Below are 23,696 nucleotides of genomic sequence, written 5' to 3'. Positions count from 1 at the left end.
AAGCACAGCCTTTTGTAACAATTAAGCAATAAAATGCTTTTGTTTATGGGCTTAGACCATCCCCCTAGAAACTATAACATTGTGGCGAATTTCCATTTCCTGTCCAACAAGAAGAAAAGGTGGCCGAGGGGAGTGTCTCTTTACGTTTTGTCAAAGGTGAGCAACCCCTGAGCTCAGGGCCCTGCAGAACTTTCAGACTTAGTGTGGGACCTATGAAGCAAGAACACGGGATAAGCTATCATCAGGAATCGCGTGATTACATCCTTGGAAAGACTGAAATTATATGACATTACGGGAACAAATGAGAGCACATTAACCTGTCGGCACTACAGAAAATATTCAGATCGTAATAGCAGTTTAGTGGTGGCGTGAGGCAATTACAGCCATCTCTGTTTATAGCACTGATGAATTTCGGATCCGGCTACCAGCCTTCCTTTCCTCAGTGTCCTTCAGTGTCAGGGATTCGTGCATGTTCCCAGCCCTCTCTGAGTCCTGCTCATCTTTGATTGACTCAGCTCAGAAGCATTTATTTAACTACGCACCACCCACCATGCACTGGCTTCCCAGGTGGAGCTAGTGGTAAAGAATCCTGCTGCCAACGCGGCAAACACGAAAGACCCTTGTTCGATCCCTGGGTCAGGAAGAATACTGCGCCAGTATTCTTGCCCAAGGAATCCCATGGACAGAGGGACCCGGCTGGCTAGAGTCCATGGGCTCACAGAGTCGGACACGACTGAGCGACTGAACACACCACACACACACACACACACGTCATGCAGCAGGCACCGTGCTGGACCCCCACCCTGATCAAAGCATAGGTTCCTGTCCGTAAGGAACTCCACGATCAAGGAGGAGAGACAGACAGAAACCAACTGTTAGAACATTTCATAGGTTCTGCATGAAGCTTAAGGCACTTGGAACAAGACCTGGTGCAGGATGAGTGCTCAAACATGGCAACTCTCTGACGTTAACAATAATTGACTGAGGGCAAGTTCAGGTGGGGCCAGTGGGGTCTCAGTGGGGAAGTCCTGGGTGCAGGAGGGACGACTTCACAGCCGAAGTGATGTTTGAGCTGAGTCCCCCAGACAGATGAGAGCTCAGCAGGTCAAAAAAGGACTAAGAACCCAAGTTGTGGAGGCACAGAGTGTTTGGCGACCTGTATGCTGTTTGTTGTGGCAGGTGGGTAGCACGTTTGCATATCTGGGGGAAGAGGGGTTGGCAGGTAGCGGTGGGCAGTGCATGACAAGACTGGCAGGTACACACGGCACTTCCTGTGCGGCCGGCACTGTCCATGAGCACACCTGATGTACCCAGCATGCCAGGAGAAAGCTGCTGGCATTATTGACCCCTGTTTACAAGGGAGAAAACGGAAGCACAGAGAGGTTAAGAATCTTGCCTGAGGTCACACAGCAAGTTAGAGCTACAGGATCCACGCTTTGAAGCACCGAGCTATGGTTTGGTGAGAATGAGATTGCGAGACCCTTTTATCTCAAGTTGAATATGTGGGCTTTCTCCTTGGGTCAGTTAAATCTGCAAATCTGTACTTGAGAGAGCTGGGTGAGGACTAGGGACTGAGCTCCCCATTACTGTAGAGAAGAAGAGGACCTGTCAGGAGGGGACTGTGCATGTGAGGAAGCTTCCCGATTTCCAGGGAGTGTGATGGTTCTGTTTACCGAGACCTCTGGAGGAGGAAGAGAAGGTTTGTGTCGGGGGTAGGGGCCGGGTGCTGGGTGGGTGACAGGTTCATTTGGGAGATGATGGACTCAGGGCCTGTGAGAAACCCTAAGGATGAAACCCAAGAGGCATCTTTATACACACAGATGACACTCAGGATTTGACAAGGAGGGAGCCTTTACTTACTTTAAAGGGGGCGTCTTTACTGTGGACGGAGGGGAGTGACCAGGAAAAGGCCAGGTGGGGAGGGTGTGGGCGGGGAGACGCGCTGAGTCGAGTTCTACCCCAAGAGTGACTCGGGTTGTAAGTGGAAGACGAGAAGACAGGCCAGTGCCTGGAAAACAGCGCAACACAGGAAGATTGTTCTGATTATTCTTCCATTAGGAGAGAGTGTTGTGTCTACGGAGGAGGAGCCAGTGGGCAGAGAGGGAGCGAGAGTAAGGCAGAATAAAGGGAGAGATGGAATCAAAAGAGGCTCAGATACCAAAGGTGCAGGGGGTGTAGGTCAAGAGCGGCGCCATGGACAAATACAGGGAGCGCGTCACTGCCTGCCGGGGAGGGACGCGCAGATGGAGGTCACAGTCACGGTGCGGGGTGTGGGGCTTTGGGGCGGGGGCCTGGGGTCAGCTCTCACCTGAGAGCCCCTGTCTTTGCTCCGAAGCTGGAAGGAAGGTCACCGTGAGCACGTATTAAACAACGCGAGCCTCCCTCCAGATGGTGAAGGTTAAACACCAGCAGGCAGAGAGGCCTGCGTCCTGCACAGCCTGCAGTGATTCGCAGCCCGGCTTTCCCCAGCACCGCCCCAGATTAATAGGCCCCAGACCTCCTATTTTAAATTCAAATACCGGGGCCAGGTTAGCCTTGAACAAGATGTAAGTGTTGTTCTCAAACCTCAGGTAAAGACTTTGCCTTGAGGATTTTCTTTCTTTTCAAACGACCAGGAAATGGGGGGAGAGCTTCTTTTCCCTGAGTAAAATATCTCATTAGCTACTCACATCTCTTCCAGTTTCAGGACGGAAGGCGGAAGGTTAAGGTGTGTTTAAGGTGGAAGAGTTTAATAAGAGGGCCAGGAACTTGTAGCAGTGGCCGAGGTGAAGGTGACTCGCTGTGTTCCGGAGGTGCTGGGCCTTGGTCAGCAGGCGGAAACGCCAGTAGCTGGGCTCCCAGAGTGGACACGGGCAGCCGCAGGGCTGCACCCTCTGTGGCCGCAGGCCTTGTCCCGTCACACCTCTTTCTCCGCTCAGGAATGGCCCACCACGCCACGGCGGGCCCCTTTTTGTCTGGGCGGTCAGCACTTCTGGGTACACATGCCTGCCTTTCACATCTCACGTTCCTCTGCGAAAGGAACTAATATTTACGGACATGGCTGAATTCCATCTACCTCTATCCAGGTTAGAAATAGATATGCTTCCTGGAAAGTCTTTTTTTTTAATTTTAGAGCTTTTTAACCTAGATCTCTATCTAGATAAATACACCTTTCAGTTTCATCATGCACTGTCAGAGTGCTGGGTTCATTCTAGGGGTGTGGCCTGCCTGTTCACCATCACATTCCCAGCACCAGATCTGGCCCTTGGCAGCTGCTCACCAGGTACTGTTTTCTTGAAAGGCAAGAGGATCTTTCAGCAAGGCAGGCATCATTAAATCTTTGTTTGTTTTTAAGATTCACGGTTTTGTATTTTCTCATAGCCTTCACTTGGAACCCGACTTTCCACTATACTGTCGAAATATGCAGTGTCCTTTTAAAGTTAAAAAGATTATAAACCTTCTCTGTGATCTAATATCCGTGTTGCATCTTTCTAAAGAAGCAGGTAGACATTAACATAAAGCCCCTGTTTTGTTGAGAATTATTTAATCAAATTGAAAAGGACTTCTTTGGGCAGATAACGATGGAGGCGAGAAGCGAAAAGCACATTGTTTCTTTATGTCACTTCCTGTATGTTTCCTGCAGTGGCAGCTAGTAATTTCTAGAACTCCTTTCAAGGATGCTATCAATAATGATTCAGTGGTATAGGTGCAAAGGACACAGAGGTCTTCTCCTGAAGCAATCCTCACTCGCAAAGCAGCACCGTGCCCTGCTGGAGGACCCTTGGCTTAGTTTATTCTCTGATTTGGTTAAGCCCTTTCCTTAGAACTGTGCATAGGAAATAATCAAGCAGATGCAAAGACATGTATATGAGGATGTTTATCCATCCATAATTTTTAAGAAGGAAAATCAGAAACCATCCAATATGCAATTAACTATTTTAAATCACAAAGTAGAACACTCTTCAGCCATAAAAATCTGATCTGTATTTATTAGGTAGGAAAAAAAATAACCAGGGCATATCCACTTTAAAAATCACACTACAGAACACAAAGTATAGTGTTCACTGGGGATGTCCGTTTGTGTGGAAGGCAGAGTTTTCAGTGAGCCCCACTCTTGTATGAATCCCTCCCCCTTGAATATGGGTGATGTCTATGAATCGGATGGGTTGTCACTCCTGGGGTTATGTTACTTTACCTGGCAAAGAGGATTTTGCAGATGTAATTAAGCTAATTAATCTGCTGATTTTGAGTTAATTAAAAAGGAGATTATCATGTGGACCTGACCTAATCACGTGAGCCTTTAAATCTGGGTCTAGAGGTCTGAGACAGAGCAAACCAGAGATCTGAAGCAGCAAATACGTTCCCCTACTGGCCTGGAAGAAAATGGCAGCTTCCCCGAGTTCTGCAGTGGGAAGGAGCTGGATTCTTCCAGAAGTCAGCGTGAACTTGGAAGAGAGCACCAGGCATCAGAGGGGCCCACAGTCACTACCTTGATCGCCATCATTTGAAACCCTAAGCAGAGGACCAGCTACACTGTGCCCAAACTCCTCACCTACAGAGACTGCTGGATAATACATGTGTGCCGTTCTAGCTGCCAAGGTTCTGGTAATTTGTTATGCAACAATAAAAAATGAATACAGTGCGCAAAGGGACCTGTTAAAGAATGCTTAACAAAGTGTTGCAAATATTCTGAGTAGCTAGAAAGGGGATGACTCTTATTTTTATACTTTTTTCTGCAACATTTGAAATTTTTGTAATAAATATATACAGAAAAAGAAAACAAACATTTTATTAAAGAAGAAAGAACACAGTTCAGAATCTGTCCTGGTTCCAACTGGCTAAGGTCACATCTAGAGTGACGAGAGCTCGTGGGAGGGTGCAGAAGTGGACCAAAAAGACAGCTGAGACCAAGATGGGCTTCTGAGCTCTGCGTGCTGTTTGTTCAAATGGAGTGAATAGTTTAAGCAAGGTGTCCTTTACTGCCTTTAACTTGGCTAACTGCTTAAACATTCCACAGGGTCATCTTTTCTGCAATCTGTGCAAAAAGGTTTTCTTCCCTAAAAAGAAAGAGACGTGGGATTGCAATTCTGTTTCTGCAGCTTCATTAGGGCTCAAGGGAGAGCACAAATAAGATCGAGAGAAAGCCCTGGAAGAGATGTCTTGGACCAACTTCAAATGTAAACCAAGTATTTGAATTCATTTGAAAAATGGCAGGGGGGTGGAAAAAAAGCTACTGGTCTGTCTTGCAAACTATTTGTGTTTGTAGGAGATGAGGGCATACCCTCATCTCTTCCCTGGTGGCTCAAACTGTGAAGAATCTGCCTGCAATGTGGGAGACCCAGGTTCAGTCCCTGGGTCGGGAAGATCCCCTGGAGGAGGGGCATTGCAGCCCACTCCAGTATTCTTGCCTGGAGAATTCCATGGACAGAGGAGTCTAGTAGGCTACAGTCCATGGGGTTGCAAAGAGTCGGACACGCCTGAGCGAATAACACACACACCCCCTCTCCAGCCCTGCTGATACACTCCTAACAGGCAGTGATACTGATCACAATAATGGCCACACATCTTGGACTTGCTGACGTCTGGTCATTCCAATAATGAAGGCGTGGGATGGGCTGGGGGTTGTGGGAGAGAAGCAGAGACAAGTTGATTGACCCTGAGGCTTGTCTACAAGACATTCCAAAGTGGAGATAAGAGTCTGGATCAAGAAAGTCCTTGTCAGTTGGGAAAGGTAATGAAGCCAGCAACAGAGGGGAGTTATTCAGAGGAAGCAGCATGCTTCAGGGATCTTCTGTGGAGCTGGGGGAACCGCGCTTCTACCAATGCAGCTATTCACGGTTAGGGGATGCTGGAGTGCTAAAACCAAGAGGGGCATTTTGAGTTCCTCTGGGGTCTTGTCCACCAAAGGCTCCCAAAAGTCCAACTGGGTGGAGGTCAAGCCAATATGCCCAGGAGGAACAAATCACCCATCAAGAAAAGAGAGAAGCAATGAAGGTGTTTGGTTTTGCTTGTTATACACAGGGAAGGAATCCTACGATGCTCATTAAGAAGCTGCAGTTTAAGCACCATCTGAAGTAGCATGAAGTCAAGTGAAAGCCGCTCAGTCGTGTCCGACTCTTTGCAACCCCATGGACTGTGCAGGCCATGGAATTCTCCAGGCCAGAATACTGGAGTGTGTAGCCTTTCCCTTCTCCAGGGGACCTTCCCAATCCAGAGATGGAACCCGGGTCTCCCGCATCGCAGGCAGATTCTTTACCAGCTGAGCCACCAGGGAGGCCCCTGATGCAGCATGAGGCCCCAGTCAAGGGGGCTGAAGATGGCATGGCCTTGGGGATGCGCTGTAACTACCAAAACGAAATTATGAGGTGCAGTTATAGTAGGGGCGATAATTAAAACAGGTAATAATTGCTCAGACACAGATGTAAGCCAGTTGGAAGCTGCAATGGATCAGAATGTTGTTGTTCAGTCACTAAGTTATGTCCAACTCTCTGTGCCCCATGGACTGCAGGATGCTAGGTTTCCCTGTCCTCCACTATCTCCTGAGAATCTGACCACTGGAAAAGCCCCTGATGCTGGTAAAGATTGAAGGCAAAAGGAGAAGAGGGCAGCAGAAGATGAGATGGTTAGATAGCATCACCATCTCAATGGAAGTGAATGTGAACCAGTCAGAAAGTTGGTATGGTCTAAACGCTGGTTTGGTCCTCCCAGGCTCTACTGGATAAATGCCAGCCCATATGTATTCAGTTACACATACAGTGTGCTAATACTCAGCAAGTTTGCTTCTGCTTACAACTTCTCCTGGAAATGTGTTTTGCCTAAGTCTTGAAAGTATATAGCCTTTCCCCTCTCTTCTCAATCCCAGGTACTGAGATCTTGAATATTTATGGAGAGAATTTTGCAGCAGCTTTATTAGCAATGATTTTTAGGACATTAGGAGATAATCATGTAAATTTTATTTTTTCTCCTCTTTTGATAGTTTTCCCTCTTGATTATCTGTTTTATTTTTTAACTGTGGCCCCAGAAATGGAAGAGACCAAATGGAACCTCCCAAATGTTCAGGAGGTAGACACCACCCACTCAGGAGCCACATCTGACGTCACTACTTAGCAGGAGGGCCTCTGTCATTCTGCTGAATTCCCTCTGGTGGGTTTACTACGACCCTGGACACCTTTACTGCTCTCTTGCATAGCAAATTATCAATTAATATTCCTGCCGAAAATGGAGAAGAGACTGGATTTTGAGAATAACATCTAAAAAGCTTTTTATAATAAATTCTGAGCAAGCTTATCCATAATTATTGAAAGGAGTTTTAAAAAATACAGCCAACAGTCTTAGTCGTTACCAAAATTACTTTTTTTCCATTATACAGCTGTTTATGCGTATGCTATACTGAAAACTCATATTTATATGAAGTTTTTCAAGAGGCCTTATTAATCATCAAAAGAAATTAAATTCCATTCAGTATAGCTTAGGTGGTACATATTTTATTAGCTTTTAATTATTTGAAAACTGGTAACCTTTGGTCTGTGTATAAGATGACTCTCTTAAGCAGAATTTATGACTAACCAAACATGACATTTTTTTGTTGTGAAAGATACCTTAGTGCTTTCTACGCGGTTTATCAGATGGCTTCCATTTCCTTCTTTCATTCTAATCTCATGAGAAGCATTTGTGATGCTCTCTCATTTTTTGCCTCACAAATCCCCTCTTTGTCACTCTCACGTGGGATCTGAGTAGAACAAGTATTTAGGAGATAACGTTGGAGACATTATTGCTGCAGGACTGGGACAGAAATATGAAAGGAAGGGGCGGGGAGAGTCCTGTGCAGCGGTTTTCAACCTTCAAAAATTAGTGTACCTTCCTAGTTTTAAAACAAATGTTTCGTAACACCCCACTTATTATACTGAAACAAAGTCCGCAGATTTATATACACAAGTCCTAAAAGATAATATAATGCCTTATAATGTACAGAAGACTTGATGAAATAAAAAATACATAAAATAATTTGTAGTTCAGCAGATGCATGTCAGGAAGATGGTTTTAGATCCCAGACTATTCCTGTGCTGTGCTTAGTTGCTCAGTCATGTCCGATTCTTCGTGACTACGTGGACTACATGCAACCCGCAGGCTCCTCTGTTCAGGGGATTCTCCAGGCAAAAATACCGTAGGAGTTGCCATGCCCGCCTCCAAACTATTCCTACAGAATGTAAAACCCTCCAGGGGTCTGGTATGCCCCAAATTTCTAACCACTTGTACAGTGGTTAAAAGTGTGCTCTGGAGAAAAACTCCCAGAATGGCAAAGGAAGGGCTTCCAAAAATCTACTCCTTCATGAAAATAAGGAAAATCGTAACAAACATGATCAAAACCAATTTCTCCAGAACTCTGGAAATGAACCAAAGATTTGCAACAATATAGGGAGGATTTACTCAACAAAAACAAAAGAATCTCAGTAAGAATTGTGAGTTGTGGGGCGTTTTAATTTCCCTTATTTCTACTCCTCTCTCTGTAGCTCCACGGTAGTCTTGAACATGAACACCCTTACAGCCACGGTGGCTATAAAAACGTGCAGCTTATCAAAGAACAAAAAGAAGAGAAAATGGGCTTGGCACTCCCTAAACTTCAGCAAATGAATTATCACTATTAACCTGTTTGGCAGCCCTTTGAAAGCAATGTCTAACCAAACAGACAATATCAATGAGGAGACAAAAATTGTGGATAGGAATCAAATAGAATTTCTGGAGCTGAAAAGTATAGCGGCTGGAATAAAAATTTCAAAAATTCACTGGAGGGTCTCGAAAGCAGATTTGAGCAGGTAGAAAGAGTAAAGACCCAGTGACCTTGAAGAGAAGTTAACTGAAATGGTCTAGTCTGAATGACAGAAGAAATATATGATGAAAAATGAACAGAGCCCCGAGGCACGTGGGACACACACATAATGGGCCTCTCGGAAGGAAATGAAAGAGGGGAAAGAAGCAGAAAGAATATTTGAAGAAGTAATAGCTGATAACTTTTCCAGATTTGATGATAGATAGTAATATACACACCGTAGAAGTTAAAAGACCCAAAGAGAATGAATTCAAAGGGATCTGTACCTAAATGCCTCAGAGTCAAACTGTCAAAAGCTGAAGCCAGAGACGGCTTGGAATACAGCACGCAAAACAGTGATTTATTATGTACGGTGGATTATCAATAGAATTAAACAGGATTTCCAACCAGAAATCATGGAGGCTACAGGCTGATGACCATGGTTAAGTTACTGTGCCTCGATTTATTCCTCTAGAAGTGAGGACAATAATAGCCATTCTCCTGTTGGGTTGTCAAAAGGATTAAATGACTTAGTAGCAAAACATGTCACCCACTTAGCTTAGGTCCTGGCACAAAGAAAGCGTTCCATAAGAGGGAGCTATTTTGATTCTTGGAGGTGGCAGATAAGTTTCTCAGTCCTCCCTTTGAGACTCTGGAGTGGATTCACAGCATATATTCTTAGTCTCAAATGACAGCTCTCACGATCTAGCTCCAGGTAATTTTCCCAAAAATAATTTGGCTGACAAGAGTGTGGTTAACTCGATAAGTTATTTGAAAATAAATACTTTGGTAGCAGTTCAAGACTGGTAACTTGGATACATCACAAGATAATTTTATGAACTCTACGCATCATAAGCAGTTTGGCTTACATTCAGAATTTTTCTTCTGTTTTTCTTGGAATTCATTTTTGGATAATTCTTTTTGCATATCACGATTAAAACTCAACTACAATATAACAATGGAAAGTCCCACTAGTTAGAACACACTGAGCTTCTAAAAACAACATACAAAGTGGATCAGTCTGCAAAGATTTTCTTTTTAAAATATTTGTTTATATTTTTTGGCCATGCAGCACGTGGGATTTAGTTCCCCAAACAGGGGTCAAAACCAGACTGACTTATAGAAAGAGACTCACAGACTTAGAGAGCAAATTTATGGTTGTCAGAGGGAAGGATGGGGGAAGGAGTTAGGGAGTTTGGGATGGACAGGTACATGGGGCATTTAGACTCGATAATGGGCTAGAACGGGACAGCACAAGGCACTCTGCTCAGTGTTACGTGGCCGCCTAAATGGGAGGGGGGCTAGGGGAAGAACGGATACATTCATATACACGGCTGAATTCCTTCATTGCTCACCTGAAACTATCTCAGCCTTGTAAATCAGCTATACCTCAATACAAAGTAAAAGCATTTTTTTCAAAAAAAAGAGTGTATCAGTCTGAACATCAAAAATGCACCTATGCTGGGCAAACCAGCAGGCAAGTACAAGACCAACGAGATTAGGCTCTGTGGGGTTGTGTTCCATCCAGGGCTGGCTCCCCAGCAGGAAAGCTGCTGAATTTCTGCTCTAAAACTTGCTTAGAAAGAGCTTTGTTTATAGATTTGACACTATCCGTTGCAGCAGAGGTGTTTTTTTTTTTTCTTTTTTGCATTTGGAGTGGAAAACAAACAATAACAACTGTACTCTTTCCAAAAAGTATTGAGGGAAGTTAGGATTTTTTTTTTTTTAATTTTGTAAGAAGCAGATGGTCTGAGGCCAGCCAAAGAATTACAGAAATTTTCTGTGGCGTGCTTGACTTCTGTGTCTTTTTTTTCCTGGGGAGCCAGTTTGCAAAGCAGCACCTACACGTGTGTGAGTGGATCCCAGCCTGGCCTGTGCAGATGAGTAGGGTTCCTGTGGCAGAGACTACCGACCGTGGGAAGAAAGGCCTGGCTGGAAGAACAGTGACATTCATTCAAAAAGTATTCATTTTGGAGCTGGTGGTGGTGGAGGTTTAATTGCTAAGTCCCGTCTGAATCTTGTGACCCCATGGATGGTAACCCACCAGGCTCTTCTGTTCATGGAATTTTCCAGGCAAGAATACTGGAAGTGACCCTATACCTCGTTAAATTCAAAGTCACATGAGAAAATTAAGGCCCAGAGAATTCAAGCAATTTGCCCAAAGTCACTCAGCTAATTGGTGGCAGAGCTAATCATATTGCCTTGAGCCATGGAGAGAAAGAGAGGAAAGAAAATTATAAGAGCAGGTTGACTTGATCTGGTTGGTGTTTTTCCATGAGATCCCAAGGAAAAGCAAAATAAAACTATACTTTCTTTCCATGTGAGTCACTGACTAGTTCTTAGATTGTCCCAACTTTGAGCTGAAATTGATAAATACAAATTTGCTAACTCACAATTCTTTTAAAAAATTAAATTGAGAAAGCCAGTTTCATCAAACCTACTTAATTTCAAATGAAAAGGTAATAAAGGAAAGACTCTTGCTAATGTTTTAGCATTCATCATCTTTCCAATTATCTTTAATATCATGAGATGCTTTAACCTCTGAGCTATGCCATTTTCTACATCTGACAGCTAGTCTATCAGCTGGCCTCTGGGAAGCAGATGGGTGGCTCAAGGGCCTAGGTGAGCACACAGGTACACAGACCCTTCTCTTCACACCCCGATGGCACGAGTAGCACATGCGTTCACCAACCCCACCTGGAACTCACTGTTTAGAGATGAAGACTTTCCCCAGGAATGTGAGTAGAATGGAAGGGGACACTTGTAGCATGAGGCTTGGATGGGCTGGAAGGAGTCCCAGGGTCTAGAAAGCTGTTGTCTCCAAGAGGGCCTCTGGACGCTGGTGACTGTTGGGATCTTTGCAACTCTGAGTGAGGGGTGGGTTAGTCCTAAAGGAGCGAGCCCCTGGGCTTGGACAGTGCCTGGCAGGTGGAGACGCGGGAGAGGTGCGGATGGTAAGAGCAACCCACCCCGGCCCCAGACAGTAGTCAGTCCATCAGCCTCCCGTGAACGTGCAGCCTTGGGGGCATTAGCCCCTTCGGGAAGGGGGCAAAGGGTCAGAGGTTCTTGAGATCGTCCATGAAGGAGTGGTGAGGGGCTGGACATACGGAGAGTGAGTTTCAGTCACAATAATATAAGATGTGTGTGCATGCATGCTCAGTTGCTTCAGTCGTGTCTGACTTTTTACAACCCTACGGAGAGCAGCCCACCAGGCTCCTCTGTCCGTGGGATTCTCCAGTCAAGAATACTGGAGTGGGTTGCCTTTCCCTCCCCAAGGGATCTTCCTGACCCAGGTATCAAACCTGTCTCTTGTGGCCCCTGCATTGCAGGCGATTTCTTTACCTACTGAGCCATCTTCCATTCCTTCCCACTTGACCCTGAAGCAAATTCATCTCTGATTGTCTCACATCAGCCCCTTAGACTTTTACCTTGAGTTTCGAATGTGGGTCAAGGTCATTTCCTGGGCATTTCATCTTTGAAGAGCATGACCGGAAGACTGCAAGGGGACAACGGCTTTGTTCACTGACCATGTGGATATCTTCTCCTCCACCCCTGGGTTTAGGATGGAAGGCCCTTCCCTTCACCTCCAGGACTCCTAGCTCACACTGCCACCCACCTTACATTTTTATAGTGTGTACTGTGTGTGGTTGTCTTGCTGGTGAACATCGGACGGAGCACCTTGAGGGCAGTGACCTGATTAATTTCCCCCTGAATCCTTAGCATCTGACATTTGGACGTATTTGTGTATAATAGCATTTGTTGAATGAATTAAATGAGATTAGTCATCTAAATGAGTACTTAAAATGTTTTCCAACCAGTTCTCTGCCCTGCACCGTGTTGGCAAAGCAAAAGTAAAACACGCCAGACATGGCTCCCCTGCAGAGGGCGACAGGTCTAGAGGTGGGCACAGACCCTTTACCCAGAATCATCCCGTCTGACCACTTCCTCTCCAGCAGTGGGACACTGGATCACACTTCCATTTAGGAGAGGAGCCTTGTACTGAAATGCCTTTCATGACCCTAATCAGCATCAGCATCCCTTTCTTTTAAAATTGTTTCCATTTCTGATACATGTATATGTATGGCAGAGTCCCTTTGCTGTTCCCCTGAAACTGCCACATTGTTTGTTAATCAGCTATACACCAAAACAAAATAAAAAGTTTTTTTACAAAAGTGGCATCAGGTAATTACCCCAAATCCATGAGAACTGATTGGAACCCAAACTATTACACATTCACCTTTTACTGTGTCGGAGCCCTAATTCCCATAAAAAAATTGTTTCCATTTATATTGTGACTGTGGTATGATTGAGGTGAGCAAGCTGAGCTTGTTCAGGATGTGGACAAATGGTTACTTTACTCCTGCCCAGCGTGAGCCCCTCGTCCCTGCTCACTGCCTGGATTGCAGCTGGACGTGGCACCAGCATCTTCATTAAGCTGTCCTCAGTGATTCATGGATGCCTTCCCCCAGAGCTTACACATAATTCCAGACCCATCAACACACTGGGGGCAGGCGGCTTAAACCGCTCCTTCCAGGATATGTTACCTTGCGTTGGCCCTCCCGGAATTGCATTTGCGAGCCCGAGGTCCAATTACTCTGCCCAGCTGTGCCCTTGTAAGGGCCCCTCCCTCTCCTGAATCCGCAAGAAGCCCACTCTTCCCTCCACGGGCATCAAGAAGACGCCCACTCGGTGCCAAACTGCTGCCCCTGGCGAGCTGAGGCTCTCTGGGAGGGGGATCCACACCCAGGGATCTAGGCTGGCAGAGCAGGAAGCTGGCGGGCCAGCGGTCGGCACTGGGTGGTCTGCACGGGTAAAGGAGGTCAGAGCCGGGGGGAAGCCTGACTTCAGCCCTCTTGGCTCTGAGCCGCACACCACCCTCCCTCTGATCCCCCGTCCGGGCGTATTTCTGCTTCGGGCATGTGGGACTCAACAGCCACGGAGAAGAGTCAGCTGGACCAGCTGGACTCTGATTCGCCACCATCAGCACCTCGGTGTTGGAGAGATGGTGGAGGCGCTGAGAAAAGCAGGCAGTCATTCTCGTGGGTGCTGTTAGAGAGGGGGCGCGGGGCCGCGGACAAGCCGGCTGCCTGTCTGAGAGGAGCCGGAGGAGGCAAGTGAGGCCGGCGGCTAGGGGGGCTCGACCTAGCTGCGAGACGCCCACTCGGAAGCCCGTCAGGCCGCTTGCGGCCCGCGTGCAGCCCTGGCCTCTCGCGGTCGGCGGGGCCCGGCCTCTGGCAGCCTCCTGCCCTCAGCCCTGCCCGGCTTGCCGACCCTGCAGGCGGGCCCTGCTTCTCACCAGCGGCCATCGCCAGTCCCATCTGCAGGCGCCCGCCGGGCACTGTGGGGAGCACTCTACCTGCCTCCTTACATTGTCGTTTAATCGGTGACTACGAAGTTAGACTCAGTCTACGGATGAGGAAGCTCAGCGAGGTGAAGCTGCCTTCTCAAGGTCCCGCGGCCAGTGACTGCCCAAGTCAGAGCTTGGCTCAGGGGTGGCCGTGGTGACCCCGTGCTGGGGGACGCGTCCAGGGACAGTCTCCACCAGCCTCCTCGACCAAGGAGGGTCTCAGAAATACGTCTGGCTTTCCAGAACGTTTATCACTTCTAGGGTTCACTGGTGTTTGTACTCAGGAGGCAGTTTCTGGCTTTCGTTATTTAAAAAACAAAACAAAACAAAACAAACCAGAGTGACAGAAATAGCAAGTCATCCTAGACCACTGGGCGCCCTCTCTTCCTGACGACTCCAGTGCCGAGGTCAATGGCAACACATTGCCTCCCCGAAATTCCAGCTGTGCGACTAGTAATGAACGCAGTAACAGCAGCTAACACTCATTAAGCACCTGTTATGCTTGGAAATGTTGCCGGCTCCACCCTAGGGGGCAAGAGAGACACAGAGAGGGTGTGTGGTGCCCAAGGTCACACAGCCTGACCCAGGGCTGACTGAACCCCTTTATTCCCTGCACTCCACGGTCTGGCATGGCCCGAGCTGGGTGAGCAGCCGCTGTTCAGTTAGTCAGACTGTGAGCCAAGCAGAGGGGAGACGGGGATACTGGGGTGGTGGTCTGCTTGTGGAGGAGGCGGGAGGGCCCCAGACCAGAGGACACGGTCCCATGGTGGTGGGATCTTCAGGGACGACAATGAAGGAGCGAAAAGCCCAGGAACACCTGGGCTTCCCAGGAGGAGCTAGTGGAAAAGAATCCGCCTGCCTGAGCAGAAGACGCAGGAGGTGTGGGTTCGACCCCTGGGTCAGGAAGATCCCCTGGAGTGGGAAACGGTAACCCACTCCAGTATTCTCGCCTGGGAAATCCCACGGACACAGAGTCTCAAAGAGTCTGACACAGCTGAGCACAGTGAGGGAAAGAGAGTGGGAGAAACTGGGAAAGGAATTTGGAGCAGAGAGCTGAAAGAGGAAAGGGTTACCAAGGAAAGGTCTGTCAGCTTCGGGCCTTTGTATCAATTGAACAAGGGGCGTCATGAGGTTATTTGTTGGGTGCCTGTGGGGATTTATGGTGGGAGGCATTTGGGTTAAAGAATCGGAAGGAATAATTCTGAGCTGCAGTTAGCTACAAGGGCATTGAGTGGTGTGTGTGTGTGTGTGTGTGTGTGTGTGTGTGTGCGTGGAGAGAGAGAGTAAAAGGAAGAGATGAGCAGTGCAGAATGCCAAATAATTCTTTGAAACAATCGGCGTATAATTGCTTTACAAGGTTGTGTAGTTTGTGCTCTCCAGGAAGTGGATCAGCGCTCTGTGTGCCTACGTCCCCTTCCTCGGGGGCCTCCCACTCCCTAGGTCATCACGGCATGCCGAGCTGAGGCCCCTGCGCTGGACAGCAGCTCCCCACCAGCCGCCTGTGCTACACGTGGTCACGTACACTTGCCGGTGCCACTCGCCCAGCTCGGCCCTCACCCGTGTCCATGGTCTTTTCTCCAGCGCTGTCTACGCTTGCTCTGCGAGTAGGTTCTATCATTTTTCTTATCTGCCATGTTCGAATGTCACAGCAGCGTCGGGGGTGGCTATTTGGGCCTGTTTTTTTGTTTTTTGTTTTTTTTTTTTTGTCATTCCATATACACACAGGGCTGCTCTACTGGGACTCCAAGGGCTTAAATGGTGCTTTCAATTGCCGTTCAGTTTACAGAGGAGAGGTTTTGTCTTGACTATAGTCTCCAGCTTGTCATTGCTCAGCTTGCTCCCTTCAAGTGAACTGCAGCGTTTTTTTTTATTCATACGAGCATTTTGCCACTAGTTCAGCAATTTTGCTTCTTTTCTCATTCTCAAATGAACGTCTACTGGGACTGCTGAGTGAATTCTGCCCCTGCATCTGTGCTCCATTCCTGTGACATGGGGGAGTTAAGACACTTCTAACTTTTAATTTCTTCTAAAATGAGCTTCCAACTTCCTCCCATGCCCACTTGGATGTTTTCACCGCTGACAGTGTTTTAGCTTTATTACTTATAAAGAACAGCTCTAGGAGACATCTTTTTGGCTTGGAAATTCCACTGAGTTCATGCCTGGCAGTTTCCCTCCATACAGACCTTTGTGAATACCCTTTACGTCTGGATTCTTGGGATTTCCATCCGCCCCCCCCCCACATCTTTTTAGAATACTGTTTTGGAGTAAGTGGGTCCCCATGAATAAAGGAAATTTCTTTGGAATCCTAAACTCCTTGCAGCCAGCTTATGATACAGAGATTCAGGGCAGTGAAAAAACCATAGGGCTGGTATTTGGTAATAATTCTAACTTTATTTCCACTTCTATCTCTGAATAAAAGATGAGGTCACAGATCAGGAGAACCACATCTTTACATGCAAAGGGCAATCCTATTTATATTGCAAAGGCCAAAAACAATAAAGGTTGTGGTTAAGGGTCAGATTGGAGAAGACAATGGCAACCCACTCCAGTACTCTTGCCTGGAAAATCCCATGGTTGGAGGAGCCTGGTAGGCTGCAGTCCATGGGGTCGCTACTAGTTGGACGCGACTGAGCGACTTCACTTTCACTTTTCACTTTCATGCATTGGAGAAGGAAATGGCAACCCACTCCAGTGTTCTTGCCTGGAGAATCCCAGGGACAGCAGAGCCTGGTGGGCTGCCATCTATGGGGTTGCACAGAGTTGGACACGACTGAAGCGACTTAGCAGCAGAAGGGTCAGATGGTCTTGGTTTTATTCTTAGCTTACCAGATATGTGACCTTGAGAAAAGTATTTTAAGCTCTCTATGCCTCAGTTTGCTCAGCTGTAAATGGAATGGTAATAAACTCCTATCTGATTAAACCTAAAAGGATTAGATAAGCTCATGTACACACAGAGACTAGTACACAGTAAGTGCGTAATAAACGTTGGCTGTGTTGCTCTTACTGTAGAGAAGACACGGCTTCTGTATCTCTGCCATTGACCATAATAGTCATGCGCTAAGCTAGAACTGCGGGGCTGGAGAAGACTCTTGAGAGCCCCTTGGGCTGCAAAGAGATCCAACCAGTGCATCCTAAAGGAGATCAACCCTGAATATTCACTGGAAGGACTGATGCTGAAGCTGAAGCTCCAATACTGTGGCCACCTGATAAGAAGAACTGACTCATTGGAAAAGACCCTGATGCTGGGAAAGATCAAAGGCAACTGGCGAAGGGGACAACAGAGGATGAGAGGGTTAGGTAGCGTCACTGACTTGATGGACACAAGTTTGAGCAAACTCCGGGGGTGATGGACAGGGCAGGCTGATGTGCTGGGGTTGCAAAGAGTTGGACACGACTCGGTGGCTGAACAGCAACAATAACAAAAGCTAGAGAGGGACTGGCATAGGCTCTGGCCACTAAAGCTGCGGCCTCTTCCAGGAGTTGCTGCTGTAATGGGGTGATCGATCTTTATTACTAGAAGCCCAAACTGCTGTTCAGTAACATTTCTCATTCATTAGCTAAAACCAATCTCTGACAATCAGACATTTGTGCCTATGGTATTGAATAGTCCTTAAAATAGAACAGAAAGAAACATCAGACTGACTCTGTCTGGTGGTAAATGTGTTATGCACTTCAATTTGATATCAGCCAGTGCCCTTGCAAATCAAACTCACCACACCGAATCCTTGGTGAGTTTGGAGTTCACGTTCCCGTCTTCTTCCAAGAAAATGTCCAATTGCAAGTTGGCATCATTGTCATGGGCTGAGAAATAGTTGGTGACGACTCTCGCTGGTATTCCCAGGCATCGCAAAACTGCAGGAAGGAAAGATGGACCACAATTAAACAGATCGCCAAGATCTAATAAACATAGAGTGAGCAATCCCTTCTCAGAAGGGACTTTCTTCTTGACCAACATGGACAGGTTGTTCTCAGGTGTCCAAAGCCAGAAAGGGGCCTGTCGTCAAGGATCAGGGAAGCAGACAGAAGCCTTTCTGCTGGACCGGTGGGCGCCAAATGATACCGGTGGGAATGGAATCCCAGTAACAGGGTTCTAGTTGTTTAGCTGCTAATCACATGATCATCAAAGTAGGATTATTTTAATCTAGCTAATGGCCTGTGTTTCTGAAAATAAAAATTTAAAAAACCCAGCTAATAGGAAATCAGGAATTTACCAAGCAGACCCTCAGTGTGGTTTGATTTCCTGGGTGGGACTTGCTCTTGTGGCACTTGGTAGAGGGTGGCACCACAGCCATTCTAATTGTCAGATAATAAATTACCTGGATGCGCCTCTTGACATATGTACCTATTGATCAAACTTAATCCAAATGCCCTTCCTGGCTCCCAGGACGCCAGACATCAGTGCTCATTGAAAATAATTCAGCTGACAATTTTAAGATTAATGACTTGCCTCCCCCCCCCACCCCAGAATTGTTTAGCATTTTTAACCAAAGCCTATCCACCCTCTTCAATAGAACAACCTTGGAAATCCAAACACAAGTCTGGTAGAGACTCAAGGGTCCTCATTAAATGACTTAATCTTCATACCCCAAATGACACTGATGGCAACCACCACCTGCCTCCCACTTCCATCTTCCTCTCTTGATTTACAACCCTGACACACACTACAGTTTTACCAACAAAATGATGGCACTCCAGCTCTGTTCCTGGCTTAGCACCAATTCATGTGATCGCAGAGAGATTTGTCCCAGAGTCTGCTGAACTCATAATTTTAAGCCAGACGCAGCTTGACACGGGGCACCAGGACCTCCTCCCCTCCAAATTCCCTTTTCAGGTTGATCCTCATGGTGGCATCCCCTACATCGGGCCTCTGCCTTATCACCAGAGTCTGTTTTCTGGACTAGACCTGATGATCCTTTTATACAGAAAGCATACACGGGGGGAGGGCTTCCCAGGTGGCTCAGTGGTAGAGTCTGCCTGCAATGCAGGAGGCTCACGTTTGATCCCCGAGTCAGGAAGTTCCCATGGAATGGCTACCCTCTCCAGTATTCTTCCCTGGAGAATCTCATGGACAGAGGAGCCTAGCAGGTTACAGCCCATGGGGTCTCAAAAGAGTCGAACATGACTTAGCGACTAAACAACAGCAATACATGGATGGAGTTGTGACTACTTTATCTGTTTCTGAAACTAAAGAATCACATTGGGATAGCAAAACTGCAGGCATCAAGGGGACGTGGGGAGTGCTGTGTGTTTTCCTGGGAACATTTCATCAGAGAGGCTGTCTCCACCAAGCGCCTGGCACACAATCTTGTCTTGGGAGCCACGGAGGAGGGGGCCTTCCTCCAGCTGTTAGCTTTCCTGAAGTTCAGGCTTCCACGTGGAACTCCGCAGACCAGGCTTCCTAGGACACTGATACCTTGGCTCCACTGCCCTTCATTGCTCCCAGGAAATACATGTTCCTGTAGCTCTTAAGTATATGGGAATGGCTAAGAAAATAATCCTACTCAGTTTGATGCCATTGAGAAAAAAGAAACACACAACAGAACACTTGTGATTTCCTCCCACTTGGACCTCTGACTGACTCTCAGATGGTCACAACTTTGAGCTGAAATGGACAGTCTTCCTGATCATTTATAAAAACATTATTTCATCCTGGCTTCCAGCCTTCAGACCCTCCTTGATTTTTCTGATTAAAAAACATGCTAACTGGTTAAAACAGTCTTTATTAGTGAGTAAGCAGAAAGGACACTTTGCCTTGAGTTTCACGTCTTTCTTACAGGGCTATAGAAATAGCATGAGAATGATTATCGTTAACAATGATGAAGACGTACTGAAACAAATGTATTTTTAAAAAACTATTCACTGAATTAACAGTAACATTGTCTGGGCCGGGACAGACAAATGCCATATTGGAAACTAATGCACGAGGTGGAAGAGAACGGTTCTGTTCCTGCGTGTTTTCCTCTATGGTTTGGATGTTGGGTAGATTAAAGGCAAGAGGGGATGCCAGGGAGTAAAGATCGTTCATTAATTTCTGGTGTATAATTGCTCAGGGGCATTGAGACTCATATAAGAACTGAGATAAGCCCATCTGCCACCCACCCTCTGCAGCTAAGGTAAAAACTAAGTGGGCATATTCACAAAATTCTCACGGATACACAGTGAGCAAATAAGCATTTTTATAAACCTTCTGAATAACAAATAAGAATTCTACATCTTATTATTTATTATTTTAAATTTTGCTGATTTAACCATTTTTTAAATGTGGAGATTACTAATTAAAAATTGTATATCCTTCCCTCCCACCCTTTCCTGGCCCCAAAACTCTCCATTTTGCTGAGGGTTGAACGATGGATTATGTAGGAAATTGTCCCTCATTCTTTCTATAAAGGTTCTGCAATCAAAGAGAAATTATGAGCATACTGGCCCAGCACGATTTAACCAGGCATTGACTACATCCCAGAGTAGCCATCCACAAATTCTATAGATCCAACAGAGATTGCTAGGTCCCTTCACCAGGTTAGAGACTAAATGTCTTGAGGTGACATTTCCTTTACATTAAAACAATACTTACTCAACTGGTTACTTACACGTATTAAAGACACCAGCAAAAACCCAGCATTGGCCATAGCGGACTGGTTTCTGAGAGCTCTTGTATTCCAGCAGGATGTCCACACTTCCGGTCCAGGCTGATGGGGGAACACCGTAAGCGTAGACGTTGTCCCAGGAGCCAGCGATGACGCCTTCATCGTCCTTGGCATTGATCTAAGAGACCATGGCAGGTGAGAAGGAGCCAAGGTCCCTTAGGAGAGCCCTCTCCGGACTCTGACTCTGGGCAAGCTAAGGCTCCCAGCGCCTTCCGTGTTCCTGCAGGATGAAGAGTTCTACTTCCGTTCACTGCTACTTATCAGGGAAAGCGGTGTGATGGCTGAGTGTGTGAGGGCGAACCAGACGGCCAAGGCTGCTTCTTAAACAGCGTAGGATTCTGGTGAGGTGGTGCTGAGTAGCTGGCAGGAAGAGTTATCATGGCTCCTCAAGCACTTGGGCCCTTGGTCTGGGTGGAACAGCGCTGGAGAATGTGTGAGGAAGAGAGGAAGAAGACTTACAAGAGAAGATGGGTCAAGGAGGGGTCTTGTCTTGATAGAAGGAAAGCTAAGAATCGACAAAAGATGTTAGATGTTAGCATGGGGGCCCAAAGTCTGATGGTCTGAGGTTTGACTTTGATGATGAGTAGCTGACTCTAATAAATTGAAAAAATATGTAGATCCTGTCATAGTAGCCATTAAGAATTAACAAGAAATTAGATTCCCAATGGGTACCTTGCAGAATTTATTTTTTAAAAAATTGCATGAACAGAAGTATTTTCTTTATAATTGTTTAAAGTGAAAGTGAAGTCGTTCAGTCGTGTCCGACTCCTTGCGACCCTGTGGACTGTAGCCTACCAGGCTCCTCTATCCATGGGATTTTCCAGGCAATAGTACTGGAGTGGATTGCCATTTCCTTCTCCAGGGGATCTTCCCAACCCAGGGAATGAACCCAGGTCTCCCGCATTGTAGACAGACGCTTTACCGTCTGAGCCACCAGGGAAATAATTGTTTAAGGCGATTATAAAATTTTGTTAACAGATATTTCCAGTTACATTAAGGGCCTGGGGTATTATAGTTTACATATAAGGGAGATGTAAGCAAAGAATGGCAATCTTGAATATTTGGGAGAAACTTGCTACACTCTCAGACGACAGTCATTTGGTAGCAACAGACAGCAAGTGCAGGAAAAAAGCTGTTTTGTTTAGATGATAAAACTGAGGCCAGGAATGAACAGTTTCAAGGCCTCCTGTCAGTTTCTTGGGGGTCCCCGCTGAATCTTAACTTCTCTTGCTGTAACTTGCATCATGTTTAACTACAGTCGGAAGAATGCCTAGGTGGGGAGCACTAAAAACTGATGCCCCTTTAACAATGCTTGTATGTCAATATGACAATGGTTTATAGCCTTGCTCCTCAATGTGTGGTCTATGGACCAGCAGCAACAGTGTGCTGGGAGTCTATTGGAAATGCAGACTCTCAGGCCCCTCCCTAGACCTGTTGAATCAGAAACTGCAGTTTAACAAAATCCCCAGGTGATCTGTGTGCACATGAGTTTGAGAAGCATAGGTTCAGATGACACTGATGAGGCATTAGTAAACAAAGTGGAACAGATGATTAAAGCAGGTGGATTCAGATTATGAAAATCATAGAAGAGATGCTAAAATATGAAGAGTTTTTATGTGTTCCTGGCTTTGCCAATTACCAGCTCAGCCTCAGCACTTCCCCAGACCCCTCTCTTAGCCTTACTGAGTTTAGATTTATAAGCGTCTATTCCCCAGTGGGTCGTGAGCATATTGAGAACAGAGATAAAAATCTATGCCTTTCTGACTTCTAACAAGTATTGGCAAAGAGCAGGTGTTCAATAGTTGTGGAATAATCCGTGGTATATCCAACAAGCATGTAGGCATTGTGCGTCTGAATAAGACTAAGACCTTCTCTATGGAAGGAGATGGAAGAGGAACCCATCAAGCAGAAGGAAAGGTTCCAATATTAATACAGAAAGACGTCCAGGGAGAGTGGACTCCCAACAGAGGGAGTCATCAGCTTTCTTAGATTGGAGGGTGGTGGTGGCTGTGGTGAGCCGGGGAGAGAAAATGACGCAAAAGCCAGGTCTCGAGAGGCTGAGGTTCAGCAAAGGTTATCTACATGGAAGACAGAGTTTGGAGAATTGCTTGGTGACCATGAAGAACTATGACAAGGTCAGGGACCTGCAAGAAGAATTATGTAAGTAGGCAATATTGGAGAAGTAGAAAGCACTAGAAGAAAATGCTCAAGCAATGCAAGCACTCGCAGCTTCCACTGGTTTCCCTTTTGACTCTGTACAGCTGGGTTAAAGTGAAGGTAAATACCCGGCCACCCGGCTCCTCGGTGGCTCAGTCAGTAAAGAATCTGCCTTCAGTGCAGGAGACCGGGGTTTGACCCCTGGGTCAGGAGGATCCCCTGGAGAAGGAAATAGCAATCCATTGCATTATTCTTGCCTAGGAAATCCCATGGACAGAGGAGCCTGGTGGGCTACAGTCAATGGGGCCACAAAAAGTCAGACACGACTGAGAGACTAAACCACCACAAATACCCAGTTAATTTGTTTAATATACAGAAAAATTTAGTCTTTAGACCCAACTAATTGCAAACTCATGCCTTTGACATTAACTTTGACTTTACCCTGTAAGTCCATGAAATGACTGCCACGCAGCAGCGTTTAGCCGACAACTTTGGTTCTGTTCATGATTGATAACTCTCCTTGCAGTTGAATTGATTATCTAAATCTGCATCTGTTATAGTGAAGCCTGAAGAGTGCTGTGATGTAGCTTGAGATTTGTAAGTGGGTCCAGCTTTAACTCACATTACCAGTTATTTATCCTTATCATTAAGAAATAGAATAGGGCAATGAATCTCAGAGGTAAAAGTTCCTAAGCTAAGGTTCTGATGACTGACTTTCAAAAAGCTATTAATTAAAAGTATTATTTATAGCCTACAGCTGAGC

The 23,696-nt window shown here is 46.3% G+C and overlaps 1 protein-coding gene across 1 annotated transcript in view; it reads right to left on the bottom strand.

Annotated features, from left to right (window-relative positions):
• Window positions 1-23,696, bottom strand: part of F13A1 (coagulation factor XIII A chain) — a 141,023-nt gene that overhangs the window by 40,352 nt on the left and 76,975 nt on the right. The window contains exons 7-8 of the mRNA XM_069562899.1: window positions 20,720-20,894; window positions 17,846-17,984 (exon numbers count right to left, since the gene is read on the bottom strand). Of these exons, the coding sequence (XP_069419000.1) occupies window positions 17,846-17,984; window positions 20,720-20,894 (314 nt within the window). The remainder of the gene's footprint in view (window positions 1-17,845; window positions 17,985-20,719; window positions 20,895-23,696) is intronic.

Source organism: Ovis canadensis, chromosome 20, assembly GCF_042477335.2.
Source record: "Ovis canadensis isolate MfBH-ARS-UI-01 breed Bighorn chromosome 20, ARS-UI_OviCan_v2, whole genome shotgun sequence".
In the NCBI taxonomy this organism is placed as follows: Eukaryota; Metazoa; Chordata; class Mammalia; order Artiodactyla; family Bovidae; genus Ovis; species Ovis canadensis.
The sequence above is the reverse complement of the archived record's forward strand: the minus strand, read 5'-3'. Positions and strand labels throughout refer to the sequence as shown.